Genomic DNA, 21984 nt, shown 5'->3' on the forward strand with positions numbered 1-21984 from the left:
TATAATGGGAAATCCATAGGTTATGTGGAATGAACACTAGGGTAAAAAATATTTTTCTTTGTACAAAAAAAAAAAATTTTCGGGAAAAAAAAAAAATTTTAGGTCGATATCTTAAGCTCGCCAAATCCCGCTAAAGTTAGAAGTTGTTAAAAATTTTTTTTCCAAATTATTTTGATCGGAAATTTAATTCTCTACAAAAAAGGTCCCATAATAAAATTACGTAAAGTTGATAATTACTGAGATAATTGCAATTTGGTTCTAAAAAATATAATTTATCTAGATATTATAAATTTTTCAGGGTAAAATATGAATTTTATCGTGTAAATTTCATGGAAAATCAAATTTCTTACAAAATTGGCCTTCTGGTAAAAACTTGAAATTTATATTTATTCAGAAACTGGCAGTTTTATGTTTAGATATTCACATTTTTCATTTGGTGGCTTTCACCAAGAATCGCTAGTATCTTTGTGACTATCAACTTTGAATTAATTTTTAATAGGTCTGTTTTGTAGAAAATTGAATTTCCTATGGAATTTCTATGATAAAATTTATTTTTTTTTCCCTGAAAAAGTGATAATATCTTGAAAAATACACTGGTCACAGAAATTAAGGGATAGAAAAAAAATCCGAAATTTTTAGGTGATTTTCAACATGCTGTAACTCGGTGAAAAATGGTCGTATAAAAAAACTAAAAAAAGCAAATTGTAGCCTCAAGTTTCTAGTTTTCAAATCTGGACCTCAAAATTTTTTATCATGTACGGTTCCGGAGAAATCATAAGAAAACCAACGAAAAAAAAAATTTCAAAATTTTTGCTGGTCTTTCAATACCTCTATGGGCGACAATAAATTTTTTTGAATAATCCGACTGTCTGACTTTTCTCGGAAATTTTATGCCCTTTAATTTGGTGGCCTTAAAAAGTCTCTACGACGATTTGGCGCCGAGTTATCATTGATCAAAGCAAAAAAGTCCATTTTAGCTTTGATAATCAATAACTCCGGATGTATTGGTCGTACAAAGAATGGAAGTAGAGTTTTGAAAACTGGAAAACATTCTCTATAAGGCAAAATTAGTGGCATTTGATAGAAAAATTTTTTTTAAAGCGATATTGTTTGGTAAAAAACAGGTCAAAATTCACAAATTTAAGGATATTCGGAAATCTTGCTATAACTTTGGATATAACCGATAAACAAAGGATATCTTCGACTTTTTTCCAACCTCAAAGTGTCCTGAAAAAACCCTGAAAATTTCAAATCGCTGCGATTTTTCTTTCTTAGTACCCCGCAGCTTTAAATTTATCGATTTTGTCAAAAATCACCATAATTGGTAGTTTCTCGGTTTTTGTTCATTTTTTCGATTTGAAAATGTTTTTTTTACCGATAATCTTCATTTCTTTGATCAAAAAGATCGATTATCGAAAAAAATTGAAAAACAAAAAATTTTGAAAAAAATTTTTTTTTTTTCAAAATTTTTTTTTTCAAAAATTTTTTTTTTTCAAAATTTTTTTTTTTGTTGTATCTGCAATGATTTATCATTGTCAAAAAAAAATCCTAAAATTTTTTTTACCGCCGGCATTAGAGTTACCCAAAGGGTATGTTTCTTAAGTTGACATTTGAAGCAGATGCAGTTACAGCGGTAAAAAAAATTTTAGGATTTTTTTTTGACAATGATAAATCATTGCAGATACAACAAAAAAAAAAATTTTGAAAAAAAAAAAATTTTTGAAAAAAAAAATTTTGAAAAAAAAAAAATTTTTTTCAAAATTTTTTGTTTTTCAATTTTTTTCGATAATCGATCTTTTTGATCAAAGAAATGAAGATTATCGGTAAAAAAAACATTTTCAAATCGAAAAAATGAACAAAAACCGAGAAACTACCAATTATGGTGATTTTTGACAAAATCGATAAATTTAAAGCTTCGGGGTACTAAGAAAGAAAAATCGCAGCGATTTGAAATTTTCAGGGTTTTTTCAGGACACTTTGAGGTTGGAAAAAAGTCGAAGATATCCTTTGTTTATCGGTTATATCCAAAGTTATAGCAAGATTTCCGAATATCCTTAAATTTGTGAATTTTGACCTGTTTTTACCAAACAATATCGCTTTAAAAAAAATTTTTCTATCAAATGCCACTAATTTTGCCTTATAGAGAATGTTTTCCAGTTTTCAAAACTCTACTTCCATTCTTTGTACGACCAATACATCCGGAGTTATTGATTATCAAAGCTAAAATGGACTTTTTTGCTTTGATCAATGATAACTCGGCGCCAAATCGTCGTAGAGACTTTTTAAGGCCACCAAATTAAAGGGCATAAAATTTCCGAGAAAAGTCAGACAGTCGGATTATTCAAAAAAATTTATTGTCGCCCATAGAGGTATTGAAAGACCAGCAAAAATTTTGAAATTTTTTTTTTCGTTGGTTTTCTTATGATTTCTCCGGAACCGTACATGATAAAAAATTTTGAGGTCCAGATTTGAAAACTAGAAACTTGAGGCTACAATTTGCTTTTTTTAGTTTTTTTATACGACCATTTTTCACCGAGTTACAGCATGTTGAAAATCACCTAAAAATTTCGGATTTTTTTTCTATCCCTTAATTTCTGTGACCAGTGTATATATTTTTTAGAGCAAATTTGCAATTATTTCAGTAACTATCAACTTTACGTAATTATATTATAGGACCTTTTTTGTAGAGAATTAAATCTCCGATCAGAATAAGTTGGAAAAAAAATTTTAAATAACTTCTAACTTTAGCGGGATTTGGCGAGCCTAAGATATCGACCTAAATTTTTTTTTGTTTTCCGAAAATTTTTTTTTTTGTACGATCACAATGTACGATATTTTATATAATGATCTTTAATTTAAAATAAAAATCATCACTCAAAATGAGATGCCGATTTATTACTATGACGTAATTGAAGCAAGTAAGTGTCTTATATAATTCAAATATTTGTTTTAATCATTAACAATGAGTTATTAATAACAAAATTTGTATCTTATTTGAAGATGCATTTAAAATTGAAGAAGCAGACTTTTACCTAGAAACTTTAATGCATGTTCGAGTAACTAAAGACTCATTCGTCTTATTACCCTCAAATTGCCATTCATTTATTTTACATATGAAAAAATAAAATTGTAATTAAACTTACAAATAATGGTAATCACTAATATTGTTAAAAATAAATATACGATATAAATAAAATATAAAATAATATTCTTATATTTTTTAGTATTCCTTCCATCTCATTCTTATAAATTTAGTAATTATGTCATTATTAATAGTAAAAATAATAATAATAATAATAATAATAATAATAATGATAATAATAATAATAATAATAATAATAATAATAATAATAATAATAATAATAATAATAAAAATAATAATAATAAGCTTTCTGGTCCGAGTTGTATGGTGATCAACCAGACGTGAATCGTGACACTCCAGCTCTCAACGACTTCGAGGCATTTTGTCGCCGCCACCGAAACGACAATGCTGATGAAGAGAGCCCTGAAGTCAGCGTGGAAGAAGTTTGTTTGGCTCTGAATAATGGTAAGAACTGGGCTGCTCCGGGTCCGGATGGCATTAACTTGTTTTGGTGGAAGAAACTTACTTCTACCCACAGCCATCTGGCCCGGATATTTACAGCGTTTATCAGAGGCAACGAACCTATTTCGTGCTGGCTTGTAGAAGGGCGAACCGTGCTTATCCCTAAGAAGGGTGACTTGTCCGACCCAAAGAACTACAGGCCTATCACCTGTTTGAATGCGGTTTATAAGATATTCACCAAAATCTTGAACAATCGCATTTTACAGGAGATAGATCCTGTATGGCAGCAGATATACGAACAGCGTGGCAGTAAAAGAGGCCTGTCAGGTTGTAAAGAGAATCTGTTAGTAGATCGTTGCGTCATTCAAGACGCGGTCTACTATCAGCGCAACCTGTCAATGGCCTGGATTGACTACCGTAAGGCATTTGATTCAACATCTCATGAGCTCATTTTTTTTTGCTCAAATGCCTTGGGGTCAATCGTGATACAGTGGGATGCATACAGCGTACGATGCAACTTTGGCGAACACGGTTCCACATATCATGTGGCATCGACAAACGTGTGACCGAAGTTGTACAGTACAAGCGAGGTGTCTTCCAGGGAGATTCCCTGAGCCCTCTGCTGTTTTGCATCTCACTGCTGCCGATATCTGTTGCGCTACGCCGTACCCGTGGATACTCAGTGGGCCCACCAACTGATCGGAAATATTCGATCACCCACTTACTCTACATGGATGATCTGAAGGTATATGCTCCTGATGAGGAACACCTTCAGACAGCCTTAAACATCGTAGGGGAGTATACACGGGATGTCGGCATGGCTGTTGGGTTGGACAAGTGCGCGGTCGTTAATCTGGTGAAGAGTAAGTGCTCTGATTTGCGCGAAGATATCGAGTTAGTAGATGGGAGCGTCATTGACCATCTTGACGCCGGAGAGTCGTACAAATATTTAGGGATTGACGGGAGTCCTATGCAGGATGTCTTGAAAATCAAAACGACTCTCTGCAGCGAGTATGGGCGGAGACTCCGGAAAATCTGGTCACCAGAACTTTCCGGGAAAAACAAAGTCTCTGCAACTAACATGCTTGCTGTCCCAGTACTACTCTACTCTTTCGGTGTCCTTAAATGGACCCGAAAAGAGCTTAGAGATCTCGATATCAAGACACGCAAAGTCATGAATATCAATCGGAGCATGCACCCTAAATCCTCAGTCACCAGATTATACCTTTCCCGGCACATCGGAGGGAGAGGTCTACAGAGCTTGGAGTTTCTACACGATCGTTTGGTTTTGGGTTTAACATACGAAGTTGTCAATTTCACTGCAGATGAGGACGACTTCCTTATGCAGATTGTTCATAGTCATGAGAATCTGCATAAGGGAGCGTTCTTATATAAGGCAGCACGATACGCGGCAAAATCCCTCGGTCTCGGAAGAGTAAACCCTCTTATTGAACTCCCTAAGGAGGAATTTAAGAGTGTTGTCAGGAATGCTGAGCAGCAAAAACTGCTCAGTACACACATGGACAAGTCCATGCACAGCGTGTTCTTTAAACACGTTTGTGATCATGGCTTGTCCACCCAGCTGACGTTTTCCTTCCTTAAGTCAGCTGGCCTGATGTCCGAGAACGAAAGATATATTTTTGCCTGCCAAGATGGTGTGATCAATACCCTTGAATACCGTGCAAAAGTACTCCAGATGCAGCTACCCGACACTTTGTGCAGGGTGTGTAAGCAACATCCTGAGACGCTTATGCATCTCTTGTCAGCATGTCCTGTGCTGGCAAGAAGTGCATACATCCAGCGTCACAATGCTGCTCTGCGAGTACTTTATTACCACCTTCGACATACGCACGGTATCGATAAAACATCAGTGCTGTCTTACCTGCCAGGAGATATTCCGCAAGTTGTTGAGAATGACCGTTGCCACATTTATTGGAACGTGCCATTTGCAACAACGCGGAAAATCGACCATAATAAACCTGATATTGTGCTCTTCGATAAAACCACTCGTGACATTTATGTCATTGAGTTTTCAGCTCCTGCTGAGTGTAACATCACGGTTAAAGAAGAGCACAAACACGAGATATATCAGGATCTCCTGTTCGAAATTGGCAAACTTTACCCCGGCTACCGTGTCAAACTTCTCGTCCTCATTGTTGGCGTCCTTAAAGGAATGAAACAGTCTTTTGTATCTGCATTGGCTAGAATACCAACTTGTTCAGCGCAAGTTGAGCTTCTGGCATCGAGGATGCAAAAGGCTGTAATTCTTGGATCCCTCCGTCTACTTAGGCAACGAAACTCGGCCTGCTGCGCATGCTGATCATCTTGTTGATGAAGCATCGCAGCAGTAACGATTTGGCGCTCAGGTGAGGCCCTCGGTAGAGTCGGACTACCGGGGATAACCCCCTGAGCATTTAACTTAAAAAAGAAATAATAATTATAATAAAAATTAGAATAATTTACGTTATTAAATACTCATTTCAACATCTACTTTTTCCACGTTTAGGAAACCACCCTGGCAGGGAAAATTACCTTTTTTAAAAAAAGATGCGAATAGAAAAATTTGTATGTAAGAAAAGGACAAACAGTTTGTTTCAATCTCCCGAGCGGTTTCTTAAACGTTCCAAAAGTTTTGAATTTAGAAGAGACTTTAACGACATCTACCACTTACAAATATACCGGTAAATCCTGGTAGATTGGCAATTATTTTAAAACAAATGAAAAAGTTTACGACAGTTAATAGTTTAGGTGATATTACTTAAAAGAAGCTTTCATAATTATACAATTATGGAAAATTTATATGTTTCACCCGTGACCCATTCTATTATTTTGGATGATAATTACCAGGTAATAATGGCTGGCAATGATGTTGTGGTGCAGAGAAAAGAAGGTAAGCTTATATGTAAGAACTATAGATAATAATTATTTTTGTCTAAGTTACTCAAATAACATTTTTTCTTTCAATTACTATCTGAAAATTGCGTAAAATCACCTACTAAAAATATTAAGTTTGACAATTTGCAAATTAGAACGTCGATATATATATTATTTTATACAACATCAAGTTTTTTACTTTTTTTTTATTTCAATAGATGGAGAAATAACATCTATTCCTCTAATGGAGTTAGGTAAAATATTCAACTTGCCAATAGTTGAAGGCGTTCGTTCAACTGAAATTGATGGACAATTGATTATTACGCCGTGCTCATCAACTTCACGAAAAGATACTATTGAAGAAAAAAATGTTAGTAACGTCGAAAAAGATAGTTTTGTAAATAAAAATAACATATCTGACATAAATGAAAAAACTGCTGCTGCTTCTGTTGAAATTAACGACATTAAGTCTAAACTACATTGGCCTCGAAAGGTTACATTAAGACTTATAAACTTATATCACGACCACGAATCAGATTTCCAATCTAAAAAAAAATGCCGCGGAGTTATAGAAGTTTAAAAAATAAAAACCCAAGTTTACGTGTATTTTAAATGGGAAATCTTCACACGCTGTGGTCGAGTACTTAATATTAATATTAAGGGTCCAAACTCTCAGGGAATTTTTTTGGGGGTGTTTCCAACAAAATTTCGGAATGGGAGCGAATAAAAAAAAAAAGTCGCAAAAATAAAAGCACCCTAGTATACACAGTGGTCAAGCCACCGTGGAATCACGGTGGATACACCGCGTAATCACGGTGGATACATTGTGTATACCCGGTGGTGAAATGGAACAAACCCACCGTGTAACCACGGTGGATCCACGGTGTTTACACTTCCACGGTGTTTCCACCGTGATTCAAATCTGCGAGGGGATACCTTCTTGAAGAGATTTAAAAGATGTCAGTAGGTGGCGCATTAGATATCTTTCTGAAATCATTATGTTATCTTTAAGATGAGTCTTAAAGTCATCATATCCAAAAAATGTTATCTTGATGAGATGTTAACTTTTTGCCGACTGGGCTATGGCTAATAAAAATTTTTGATTTACTTTTCAATTATTGAATATGGAATTAGAGATTAGGAAGAAATTTTTTAATCTTGTTTTCCGATTTGAAATTTTTTATTCAATGTTTTATTTGAATACGTAGATTCAAAAATTAAGCTATTACATTTTAACGCTACTTTACGAATTTAAAATTTGAAATTAAATTTTTAATCAAAAAATGTTAGATTAACGATTAAAAAATTATTTTCGATTCAAAGATATTGAATTAGAAAATTAAAAAATCATTTTTATTTTGTTGTTTTTGAATTATGAATTATAAAAAAAAATTTAATTAAAGCACTAATGCAATTTGTTGTAATAATAATTAAATAAATGCATGCCAGGACTGGTTGGTTAGGATGTTGGAAAAATACGCATATTTAAAAATATAACAATATTTTTATTTGTCACAGCACAAAATATCACTGGGTTGCAAATTAAACCGTTGATTTAATTTATCGATACTGTTAAATGTCTGAGCTCATGAATACGTAAATGATTGAATACAAATTATTGAATTGAGCTCGAGTAAATAAACGAATTAAAATAACTAAGTTGAGTTCAATTGAACACTGAGTTGATCGCAAAAATGTCAGAATGAAAAGTAACATGAAATTAGAGGTTACCGAGCGAAGTTAATTATCGAACACATTAATTACTATTTTTAATAGCAGTGAATGCATAACTAATTTAGTTATTGAGTTTTAATAATAATGATCACTTAATTGAATTGAATTGAATGAGCTCATAATAAATTACACTGATTTTAATTTATTTGTTGAACACGTGGTAGCATGATAGCAGAGACTACTGAGCGAAAAATAACTTTAATTTAAGTTAGAAATTGAGCATACTGATAATCCCACCAAAAACAGATTCTCTGTAAAAAGTTGCGCCAAGTACACGTTCAACATTAATCTTAGACTACATTAAAAATAATATTCTTACAAAAAAAACTAAAATCATAAGAACACCAAGTACCTTAAATTTTTTTTAATTTATTAAAAAAAAAAAAATTATAACTATAAAATTTAAAAAAAAAAAAAAAAAAAAAAAATACTTGAACGTACTTGGTGTGCGCGGTTAAAGGCAGTTTAATATATTATTCAACTGTGAAATATTCAAAAGATATAACACGTCCGAATAATTAATTTTCTGCATAACGCACACCAAGTACGTTCAAGTTTTTTTTTTTTTTTTTTTTTTTAATTTTTATAGTGATAATTTTTTTTTTTTAATAAATTAAAAAAAATTTAAGGTACTTGGTGTTCTTATGATTTTAGTTTTTTTTGTAAGAATATTATTTTTAATGTAGTCTAAGATTAATGTTGAACGTGTACTTGGCGCAACTTTTTACAGAGAATCTGTTTTTGGTGGGATTTCATTCCTTTTTGTAGAACAATTAATCGGTCTGATATATTTTTAAAATACAAATAAACCAATAACAATAAAACTGTTCTTAAGACACAGTTTATTATTTGTTCAACAATACTTAAATCTGATAGTCAATGACAACTATCCACATTATATTATGTATATACATATATGCATAAACCGAATCTGCAACTCATTTTTAAAAGTCAAATAAAAAATTAAAGTTGCTTCTAAACTGATAGCAAGTTAACACATACTTTATGCAATTAGGTTGACATCAAGTCTTAGCTATGAAGTTTGCCGATTAATAATTTGAAGTTAAACTTTCAATCAACTTAACGTCATTATCTGACAGTAACGTCAGAAGTCAAATTGAATTCAAGTTACAGACAATCTACTAACAACTTAACCGCAACTTTTTGCTCTTCAACTTTTGCTGTTAAGTTGACTTCAGATTTTGGCCGTAGCTTGAAGTTAATTTGCGGTTATGGTGGCTATTAGGAAAGGAAACTTTTGGTAGGGTTTTTTTTTCTAGTAACAAAAGTTACCTCTAAATTGATGAAAAATTAACCGCAAATTTTTTTTCTGACTTTTGTTGTCAAATTGTCAGCGATTTCTGGCATCAAATTTCGGTCATTTCAATTGTCAAATTACTGTCGATTTCAAACTAAAGTGGCTATTAGGAATAGTTGTCATTAACCCTGATAGCCACCTTATCTACAAATTAACTTCAAGCTAATGCTGTACTTTAAAGCCAACTTAAAAGAAAGTGTTGGAGAGCAAACAGTTACCTTTAAGTTGACAGTAAATTGTCTGTAACTTGAATTCAATTTGACTACAAGTGTTACTGTCAGACAATGACGTTAAGTTGATTGAAAGTTTCACTTCAAATTGATGGCAATATAATAAATCAAATCTTTATCACTCACCTTATGAATAAAATTTGAATAATAAAAAATATCCTGTTAACTGCCAGAATTAATAAAAAACTATCAATTGCTTTTTCACAGTATTATTATAAATTAATTAATTAGAGTCAAATCAAATATATTAACGAGAACTAATAAATTGTTTGAAGTTACCAGATGCTTAGGTTAGCAATAATGATAAATCTCCGCGATTTGACGATAAATCACTGCCAACTTAAGACATTTCTATGTCAATTGAGAAATTTCTGTTTCTGACTAAAATACGGGGTACAACATGAACTACAAGTCAGCGTAATTTTACGCCTCTTATGAAGAGGTAATTTTACAGAGAATATAACTAGAAAATTTCAGTAAAAGGGTAAAAAAATAAGGTTTACTTCTAAATTGACAGCGTAAGCATGAACTCCCCTAATAGCACAGTTTGCTTAGCAAAAGTTTTACAAAAGTTTCCTTGAATTTTTCGTCAAATATCCGTCAACTTCGGACTTTTCCGTTTTTGACGATAGTTTGTATGCAACTTTCTCTACAATTTGACGTAAATCTACTACCCGAATTGGAATGCAAATTCTCTTCAAAAATTGACTAAAAAAAAATTGGTCTATCGGTTGACCCTGCGGGCGAGTTGAACTCGGGCAGCAAATTTCAGGTAATTTCAACGTCAAATTACTGTCAATTTCTACCTAGAGTGGCTTTAGGGTCATTGCAACGGAATGAGGATATATCCTGATAACGACTTTAGCAAAAAATTGTCGTACACTTGGAAATCTAACTAGACCAATCCGGTGGCGAGAATGATCTCTCTAGATCTCTAGCTTTCTAGATGATCAACATTCTAACTCAAAACTTGATGTGAAACATTTGACATCTCGATGAGGTCTATAGTACGCAAAAAGCGTCATTTTAATTTATTGCTCTCTCCCACACATAAGATCACATATAAACTTGGTATAAAACAGCTATAATTTCACGTCAATTGTACACGTTATTTTACGTATATGATATGAGAGCTAAAAGTTAGACTGATATTTTTTATATATACTGTAGTCATCGAGATGTTAAAAGTATCATTTCAATTTCGGAGCTGATACTTTGGTATCCTAGACTGCTGCAGAATCCTTGATAGCCACACTTTAAAGATAATTGTTCAGCAAGTTCTGCAGTGAAACATTTACGGCTAACTTAACGACAAATTTCTGGCAAGCCTTGGCTGGAGAATACTTGCGTGCAAGTTGATGCGAATTTACCACCGTCATCTGAATGTAATTTGATAGAAAAACTTGCCGTTAATTTGAAGTGAAACTCAATCAACTTAACGTCATTGACTGGCAGTAATACTTGTAATCAAATTGAATTCAAGGTACAGACAATTTACTGTCAACTTAAAGGTAACTGGTTGCTCTCCAACACTTTCCTTAAAGTTGGCTTTAGAATACAGCAGTAGCTTGAAGTTAATTTGTGGATAAACTGGCTATCAGGGGTGAATTTTAAAATTACTGCCCGGAAAAATGTTTTTTTTTTTTAAATTTTATTATACAGGAAATGGCCTGGTAAAATTTTATAGAATTTTGCTGTGAAATCTTATAAAATCTTACAAAATTGTATAAAATTTTATGAAAACATTTTTTCCCGGATGAACAAATTTTTCTTCAATATAACAGTTAATATACGTCAACTTCTGTTGTTTAGTATTTTAACTACATCATTAGTGTGAAATACAGTGCAAATGACAGAGAGTTTACCACAAATCTTGCTCTTTACCTTTTTTTACCGTCATTTTGCCGTCAAATGTCGGGTATTAATTTCGGGCAAGCTAAGTTTTCAACTTAATGATGTCCTCACTTTCCCCAAAGCGATTCGGTCTGCAAGTTGACGTCAACTTGCTCAAAATGTACACCTGACGTAAAACAGCAAAAGATTTGCAGTGAGATTTTTTGTCAACTTGCACTGTATATTGCACTCAACTAGTATTCAGAAAAATAAAAAACAGAACTTGACGGATGCCAATAGTTCGTCCTAACGGACATGTTATACAACGTACTACTCTGGCAAAAACGACATCTAGAAATCGTGACAAAAGTACCAACGCAACATCTGGAAATCGCGACATTCGTCCAGCGTGACATTTGGATCGTTACACTGTACGTAAAATGTGACACTCATGCAAGTGCGACGTCTGAAAAAAACGACATCTAGACAAGTCGACAATGTTGCAAACGTGACATTTGAAAAACTCACCAATCTGAAAATGGGACATTTGACAAACACGACAGTCAAGCCAACGATAAATGTGGTAAAGTCGACAAATATGTTATGTGACGTTTAGAAATATGGACATCTTTGCACAAGGACAATTGTACATTGTGACAATTGTAAAATTTGACTTTTGGAAATGTTACCACTCACTTACAAGCGACATATGGATAACGTGACAGTTGAACATAGTGACACTTGTGAAAAGGTACATTCGGAAAAATAATTATTTCTACTTACCAGCAATGAATTTATAAGAAATCCGTAGATAAAGTAGATTTCTTATGGTAATGAAACATGGAAAGAGAGAGGACATACATTTTAAATAAAACTCTAACTAATGCAGCCAAAAAATTATTTTAATATGTTTAATAAATTTTAGGATAAAACAATCCAATTGAAAATATTAAATTAAATTTATTTATCATTATCACTAACTCAAATTGATATTATTCTACGTACATAATAAAATGCTATACAAATAATGTTAATTAAAAATAATCTCGTAATATAAATTTTTTTGTACCTAATTGAATTTATGAAATCAAACTTACTTACCATGCTCTTATACCAGCTATATTCTGAGTACACTATCTAATTCTATAAAAATAAGAATAATTAGGATATCTTATCACTAATAGCTAGGACTCTTGGTGATTTTCGAAACGGATATTCTTCCGATGATGACACCAACATGAATTCAGAAAATGAAGTGATTGCAGATGTTGATACTGGTAATTCCGATGATGAGACTAATGGAGATGTAGATAATGAAGCTGCAGCTGTTACTTCTAGCAATCCCGATGATGTTACTTACATGGATTCAAATAATGATATTGATAATGATTCGGAAGAATCCGAGGCTGACACTATCATTCTCGATTTTGATGACTATTCTCATGGCAATGTTCCTAATCCCGACCTAAATGGTGCTGATGTTGCCTGCAGTTTACGGCGCGACGCGGTTACACCTGCGGACTTGAACAACGCTATCAGTAAGTTGAATATTCAATATCTCATGATATTAATTATCTATTCGATTAAATCAGTTTCACTCTTGTTGTTGGATATTCGTTTATAATGTTAAATATTAAATAATCTCAAATAAACCTTGTCCATTTTAGGAAGTGAAGAATGTATGACTTACATGGCCGCTGTTCCGAACGTCTACTACAAGCCCTGTGGGCACTATACTTTTTGCGAAGCCTGTCATAAGAAGATGTTGAATGATGTGCTAACCGAGGGTGGTGATTTCATATGTCAAATGTGTCATCAGTATGTAAACGAAGTTTTTATTATTTAAAAAAACTTTTAAAAACGGTGTCAAAGATGGTCTTCAGCAAGGTTTTATAAAAAAAAGAAATTTCGTTTTGAGGGTACTCTCAGACACTGCCCCTTCCCTATTTCGAAAAAATATTCAATGACTTTTCACTTTCATAAGCGTATCAAAATTTTATTAACAATTGGAATAAAAATTAAACAATAAATTAAAAAAAAAGACAATGTAGTTGCAATTTCATTGTCATGTGGAATTCAAATAAAACAACTTATAGTTTACATCAATTGGGAGTTAAACGAAATTTGTTGAATGAATTTCAGTAAACTCTTTATGTAAATTTGATAATTATAATTGTTTAAATTTTTAGGCTAAATATTATTCAACGAATTTCGTTTAACTTTAATTGATAACATCTGTTAGTAATATTTTTGAATTCTACATCTCAGCAAAATTGCAACTACGTTGACCTTCTTTTTAATTAAGGCTTGATTTTTTTTTCTAATTAATTGATTAAATTTTGACACGCTTTGACAGTTAAGGGCATTTCAGACAGTGCCCCCCACTTCAAAAATTTCAATGGCTTTCAACTGCCATAACCGTATTAAAATTTTATTAATTAATTAAAAAAAAAAATTAAAACCTTAATTGAAAAAAGGAGAACGTAGTCGTAATTTCACCGAGGTATAGAATTTTTTAAAAATTACTTGCAATTGATATCAATCAGGAGTTAAACGAAATTTGTTGAATAAATTTTAGCCTAGAAAATTTGAAAATTCAAATTATAAAATTAACATGAAGATTATACTGAAATTTATTTTACAAATTTCGTTCAGCTTCCAATTGATATCGAATGCAAATGTTTTTTTTTAAATCTATATCTTAGTGAAATTACGATTACGTTCTCCTTTTTTCAATTAAGGTTTTAATTTTTTTTTAATTAATTACTAAAATTTTAACATGGTTATAACAGTTCAAAGCCATTGAAATTTTTGAAGAAGTGGGGGGCACTGTCTAGGCATGACCTTAAAAGTTATTGAATATTTCCAAAAGGGGAGGGGGAGCTGTCTGAGTTTGGCCTTAAAAAGCGAAATAACATGACTCTAATGAAGATTAAAAATTATATACTAAGTAATAAAATTTTATACTAACTTTACTAGATAAATTATCTAAATATTGAAAGTAAAAATTTTTTTTTATATTGTCAGGTTTTCTATTGTCGGTTTTTAATAATTTATATTATTTAATAATATAGTAATTTAACTTAAAAAAAAAAATTTGAATTGTTTGTTGTAACCTTCCAATATTATAAAAAAACAATAAATATCAATTTTCCTAATAAAAAAAAAAAAACTTTCAGCATTATTTTTTGTATAAACCATCAATTTATATCCTAATTATTCTTATTTTTATAGAATTAGATAGTGTACTCAGAATATAGCTGGTATAAGAGCATGGTAAGTAAGTTTGATTTCATAAATTCAATTAGGTACAAAAAAATTTATATTACGAGATTATTTTTAATTAACATTATTTGTATAGCATTTTATTATGTACGTAGAATAATATCAATTTGAGTTAGTGATAATGATAAATAAATTTAATTTAATATTTTCAATTGGATTGTTTTATCCTAAAATTTATTAAACATATTAAAATAATTTTTTGGCTGCATTAGTTAGAGTTTTATTTAAAATGTATGTCCTCTCTCTTTCCATGTTTCATTACCATAAGAAATCTACTTTATCTACGGATTTCTTATAAATTCATTGCTGGTAAGTAGAAATAATTATTTTTCCGAATGTACCTTTTCACAAGTGTCACTATGTTCAACTGTCACGTTATCCATATGTCGCTTGTAAGTGAGTGGTAACATTTCCAAAAGTCAAATTTTACAATTGTCACAATGTACAATTGTCCTTGTGCAAAGATGTCCATATTTCTAAACGTCACATAACATATTTGTCGACTTTACCACATTTATCGTTGGCTTGACTGTCGTGTTTGTCAAATGTCCCATTTTCAGATTGGTGAGTTTTTCAAATGTCACGTTTGCAACATTGTCGACTTGTCTAGATGTCGTTTTTTTCAGACGTCGCACTTGCATGAGTGTCACATTTTACGTACAGTGTAACGATCCAAATGTCACGCTGGACGAATGTCGCGATTTCCAGATGTTGCGTTGGTACTTTTGTCACGATTTCTAGATGTCGTTTTTGCCAGAGTAGTACGTTGTATAACATGTCCGTTAGGACGAACTAATGGCACCCAACTTGACGTGTAATTGCTATTAAATCGAAGGAGAAGAATTTAGCTGGAAAGTAAGCATAAGCTAACTTCATATCGTCAAGTGTAACATGAAAGTAGCCAATTAAATCGAAGGAGAAGAATTTAAAGCTGGAAAGTAAGCATAAGCTAACTTCATATCATCAAGTGTAACATGAAGGTAGCCAATAGCCGAAAATTCGTCTTATCGTAGTAATTTCTTCGTTAGATCCGAAAAACGGGGGCATCAAAATTTTGTAATTTTTAATTTTTTATTAAATTAACAAAAACAGTTTAAATTTATGAAAATTAAATAGGAATATAATAATTATGAATAAATGAACTAATATCATAGGCTGACAAAGCCCAATAATTTATTAATTTGGATTTAAAATATGAGTGAGGTTAAAGTGACATATGGTTCGAGAATAGAGACACGGTCGTCTAACACCGACGCGACACACATGTTGTACATGTTTGGAACGCGTACTTGGCGCGAGACACTACCGTGTCTCCGGATAATAATGTGGCGAATTTTAAAATATAATTTAATCACAGTGTATAATTATATAATACGCAGAAATAATGCTGGAAAAAATTTAATAATACTTTAAGCAAATGTAACTATTTACTGCCAATAATCACCAGTGTTTAGAAATAATAATTAAATAATTATAAAATAACCAACGCACAATAATAAGAAATGATTATTAATAATAATCCCAATGCAAATATTTAAAACCAAAATAAATTATCACTGATAATAAATTAAATTGTTACCGCAAAATAATAAAGTATCACTGATGATATATAAATAATAGTGACATATTTAACTCAAAAAAATAATAAGAATAATTACCAATACGGTGTTCCTACAGGTAGATATTTACCGCAGAATAATAATTAAACATAAATAATATAATCCCAATAAATCATAAATGACCTTAGCTAATAATTAAACAATTCGCAAATACCTACCACAATAAATAAAAAGTTCAAATTATATTCCAAAATATAATGAATAATAAATGTAAATGTTATTAATGATTTACCGTCAAATCGTATAAACGGTCACCAATAATTATTTAATGCTATAATAATAATAACTGTAAATATTTTAATTATGTACCGTCAAATCATATAACGGCCACCAATAATTATTTATAATATAATAATACTAACTGTAGATATTTTAATTAATTACCGTCAAATCATATAACGGTCACCAATAATTATTTATAATGTAATAATAAATTACCAACTTCTAAGTTTTGGGTAAAAATTTATCGCCGGGACAAACAAGTACGCATATATATATATATATATATATATATATGGGCAGATCCATTAATTCTCGACGAAAGTGTGCGCACTCAGGTCAACGATTTTGATGCCGATTTTTTCCTCATAAGTACACCTTAAAAAAAGAAGATCCTGAAAATTTGAACCCGATGTAATCAAATCTGGCCGCTGGAGAATTTTTTGAGTTTTTAAAAATGTCGATTTTTCACTGATTTTCGAATATTTGTATCTCAGCTTCTACATAACTTAAAGACTCCTGCCCAACGGCCTTTTTTTCAGTAGACTCTCTACTTTTAAGAAAAAAATAAGTATTTGGTCTAAACTCAAATAGGGCTTAGCTGACAGCCTCTAACTAACGAACTGTTTTGGTTAAATTTTACCTACTTGTAAAACACTAGTATACGTACAGTGTTCGAAGTTGAGGATCGACCAGCAGCTAATGTCTTTTATTGGGGTATACTTTAGTAGAATCTATGCAATTTTTACTTCCTTGCTTCTATTAAATAAAGTTATAGCCATCTGAAACCAATCAAATTTTGAAAAATTGCAGTTTTCAGATGGCTAGAACTTTTTTCTCGGAACTTCGATTTCCTTCAAACTTTAAGGAAAGTTGCTTTATTATGTTCCTAAAAAGCCCTGGAAATCGGGGCTAGGGAATCGAGCTTGTATTCAGGTTATGAATTTTTTAATATTGCCAAAATTGCGTTGTTGAATATAATATTTGCTGATAATTTCTTACATATTTATCGAATTATTCATATCTTATAGACAAGTGAATTATGAATATTTTCTGTACATAGATAAAACTGCTGTCAGTAACCATTTGAGTAACGTCTCAAGTAAACATTTTACCCTCAAAAGCGCTATCGTTCTTATATTTTTTGAAGTTGTTTCAAAAGTCGCGCTGAGGCTACTCTGTTACTCAATTTATCCGCTTCGTGGCGTGACTGACCAATATAACAATTATCCATTGTTTCAAGTTTTGATAGTTTAAACACTCCAAATTAAACACATAAAAATTACTAAATACTGTAGACCTTCATACCTAGAGAACTTCAACGTAGATTGCAATGCTTTCATGAGCGTATGATAACATTGGTACCTCAGTCACGCCACGAAGCGGATAAATTGAGTAACAGAGTAGCCCGAGCGCGACTTTTGAAACAAATTCAAACAATATAAGAACGATAGCGCTTTTGAGGGTAAAATGTTTACTTGAGACGTTACTCAAATGGTTACTGACAGCAGCTATATCTATGTACAGAAAATATTCATAATTCACTTGTCTATAAGATATGAATAATTCGATAGATATGTAAGAAATTATCAGAAAATATTATATTCAACAACGCAATTTTGGCAATATTAAAAAATTCATAACTTGAATACAAGCTCGATTCCCTAGCCCCGATTTTCAGGGCTTTTTAGGAACATAATAAAGCAACTTTCCTGAAAGTTTGAAGGAAATCAAAGTTCCGAGAAAAATGTTCTAGCCATCTGAAAACTGCAATTTTTTAAAATTTGATTGGTTTCAGATGGCTATAACTTTATTTTATAGAAGCAATGAAGTAAAAATTGCATAGATTCTACTAAAGTGTACCCCAATAGAAGGCATTAGCTGCTGGTCGATCCGCAACTTCGAACACTGTACGTATACTAGTGTTTTATAAATAGGTGAAATTCAACCAAAACAGTTCGTTAGTTAGAGGCTGTCAGCTAAGCCCTATTTGCGTTTAGACCAAATTCTTATTTTTTTCTTAAAAGTAGAGAGTCTACTGAGAAAAATGCCGTAGGGCAGGAGTCTTTGAGTGATATAGAATCTGAGATACAAATATTCGAAAATCAGTGAAAAATCGACTTTTTTTTTAATTCAAAAAATTCTCCAGCGGCCAGATTTGATTATATCGGTCCTAAATTTTCAGAATCTTCTTTTTTTAAGGTGTACTTTTGAGGAAAAAATCGGCATCAAAATCGTTGACCTGAGTGCGCACACTTTCGTCAAGAATTAATGGATCTGCCCATATATATATATATATATATATATATATATATATATATATATATATATAAGACCTGACTCTACGTATGACGCTCTCTCTCACTCACACGTGGGAGATATACGAATGGCCACCAACGCGGGACAAATTATACGCCAATGTATTTAGCACAAAGGTACTTACAGTCATCATTGTAATATACAATGCTGACAGGTTCCATTGGTGTTAATTAATACTGTCAACCATGATTATTGAAAAAAACTCAAACACTTCCCAGTAAACACATTGACGTAAATTTGACGTCAGAGTGACGTTACGCTATGTCATCATTTACGTAAGGTATAAGTCACGAATGAGTCAGGTGTGACTCATTATTTCCAACTTTTTTACGCAAGATTATGATGTAAAACTAATGACGTATGCATGGTGTAAATGTGATGTCTGTGTGACCTTCTATGACGTCAATATGATATATAGGTGATGTCAAAATTATCAATTCGGAAAAAATATTTTGAAAAAGAAAAAAATAAAATGAAATACCGAATTTTTGATTTGATTATTACCGCGCGAACGCATTGTGAATTCTGAAACTAGATTAGATAACGTTAAATGATGAAAAAATCCTGGGCGTCTGCTGGGTTCGAACACAGCTCCTCTTGGCTGGTAGTCCTGAACGTTGCTCACTGGTCCACATCACGAGAGTTCAAATCTCGTGCTTAATTGATGTATTTAGAGTGAAATGCCGGAAAAGACATAGTTAATAAGTTTTCGTGATGGATTTTTACAAAATTTAAGAAACTCCATGAACTTATATGAAATTTTATAGAAGCAATATTTGTCGACCTCGATGATAATTGTATAAAATTTCATTAAGTTTCATCAAATTTTTTAATTTTTTGTTGTGATGTGAAATTTAAAAAATCTTCAATAAAATTTTGCGAAACATTAAATAATTTCACAAAATCGTATGAAATTCAATCGATTGAAAAATTGTGATACTAAACTTTAAAGTTATAATAGCAAAAGAGTTCAAACTGTCGTTACATTTTCTTTGTCATCCTAAATGATATTTTCGATATATCATTTAAAAAAATAAAGTTAATTTTTTTATGCTCACGCCAATGTTTTAATCTAAAACGTCTGAATGATCTATTATCGAGTTTATCGATTACTTTGACCCCAAAAATGTTCGACGTTTAGTTCTTATTTTTACACATTTACACATGTTTAAAAATTCATTCTATGGTTGTTTTATTTCAATAAATAGATGATAAAAAACTATGACTCGGACATTACATCAGCATTGCGTAAAATACTGACTTGTCACTGATGTAAAGATATGATTTAAGAGTGACATCCACATTACGTATAACCGTGACTTTGCTACTGACATAAATGTATGATTTTAAAATTACGTCATTATGATATATGGATAATGACTTTATTACTACATAACAATGTGATGTAGATTCTATGTCAAACGTACGTAATACATAAGTCATAACTGTGACATAGTACAAGAGTCATGCTTACATCAACATGATGTCACAAGCTTTACATCATATTAAAGTCATGTAGAACGGCAGATTGACATCAAATTTACATCAGATGTCGTGACATTGCTATGACCTACGTATGACGTCAAAACAAGGTCATGTGTTTACTGGGTTTTACTTACCAAATGGCCAATACTTTTCAATTATACAGATATGCCCAAATGGCGTCTCAATAAAATATTTTCCACAGCAACAACAGCACACCTTACTCTTACAAGAGATTATTCACGTCAGACCATGGCAGCACGTGTTTCTCACGCCAACACTTCGGCCGACGCCATCTTATGATTTTTCTCACTCAGACCAATGGAGAAATATACCTATCGCATGTTAATTTTCTCATCAACACCAACATGATGTATGACTTGTTTTAGTCTAATTCGCCCATTCCCGACATAAAATAACCATTCGCATATTTCAGAGCCAATTATTAACATCATTTACCGATAAATCTCTCATTGATTTATTTATAAAACCCGAAAATTTATTTATAATATATAAATTTAATGATGCCAACTGTCGCGTTGACGCGCATGCGTCAACCAACCAAAATAATAATAATAATCAAATAATCAAATAAATAAATGCGTAATTATTTATCCCAGCGGCTATAAAATCCATTTATCAGAGTATAAAATTCAGTAAATTTTACCGATTTAGCCGCAATTCTTACCTAGGAAATTAAACAAATAATAGAAACACAGTAAATAAAATAAGATAATACATAAAATAATAATAATAATAGTAATGATAATAATAATGATATTTGAGACGTGTTGAGCAGCGTGTGCTGCCATCTGTTGCCCCTCTTCGACCTAATGCGTAGATGCCGCGATATTTACAATCAGCGGCGGGTATTTATACCGTACCCGGTTACAAGCGTGCCTTGCACATCTCTACTATTATCACTCTACCAACATACAACTCTCTTAAGTAGATTTCTATGCGAAAATATCAATACTAAATATATTTATGTTGCAAAATAATTCTATGTAAAATTATCTCTATGTAAACTTATTCTATTAAGTATAAATATATGCGAAAATAATTCATGTCCAAAATATCTCTATATTATATATCTCTATGAAAATTAAGTCTCTACAAAATTTACTATAATATGACAGAATTAGGTGTTAACATATTTATATTATGGAATTTCTCCATAACTATACAACTCTCCTTAATATTTCTCTATTCTGCATATCTCTATGACACAACAATTCTATGAAAAAATTTTTCTATTTAAAAATTTTTCTATGTTGACAAAAGTCAGTTTCATCACATCTCTCATCAAAAAAAAAACTAAGTTTTACGAATGATTTTGTGTCTTACCACCAGCAATCGCGTGGCGCTACCATAAAATTCCAACAACAATACAATAATAATGATAATGATTTAAGTAATTATAATTTTTTCTTTTTAAATGTCATTAAATTTGAATCCTGACTTTGTCAGTATTTTATTATAATTTCATTTGAATCCTGACTTTGTCAGTATTTTATTATAATTTCA

The 21984-nt window shown here is 31.7% G+C and overlaps 2 protein-coding genes across 10 annotated transcripts in view; one reads left to right on the forward strand and one right to left on the reverse strand.

Moving 5' to 3' along the window:
• The window catches only part of LOC130677904 (synaptotagmin-7), a 1016663-nt gene that overhangs the window by 548744 nt on the left and 445935 nt on the right, over window positions 1–21984 (reverse strand). The gene's annotated exons all lie outside the window — the stretch shown is intronic.
• Window positions 11859–13538, forward strand: LOC130677967 (uncharacterized). The gene is made up of 2 exons (XM_057484914.1): window positions 11859–13071; window positions 13201–13538. The coding sequence occupies exons 1-2, from the start codon at window positions 12771–12773 to the stop codon at window positions 13377–13379; spliced, it is 480 nt and encodes a 159-aa protein (XP_057340897.1). The 5' UTR covers window positions 11859–12770; the 3' UTR covers window positions 13380–13538.

This window comes from Microplitis mediator, chromosome 1 (genome assembly GCF_029852145.1).
Source record: "Microplitis mediator isolate UGA2020A chromosome 1, iyMicMedi2.1, whole genome shotgun sequence".
NCBI classification, from domain to species: Eukaryota; Metazoa; Arthropoda; class Insecta; order Hymenoptera; family Braconidae; genus Microplitis; species Microplitis mediator.

Bases quoted from the DNA above. Each gene is read 5' to 3' on its own strand.
- LOC130677967 (XM_057484914.1), top strand. From the start codon at position 12,771: ATGAATTCAGAAAATGAAGTGATTGCAGATGTTGATACTGGTAATTCC. The intron at 13,072-13,200 runs GTAAGTTGAATA...TGTCCATTTTAG, and splicing joins GGACTTGAACAACGCTATCA to GAAGTGAAGAATGTATGACT.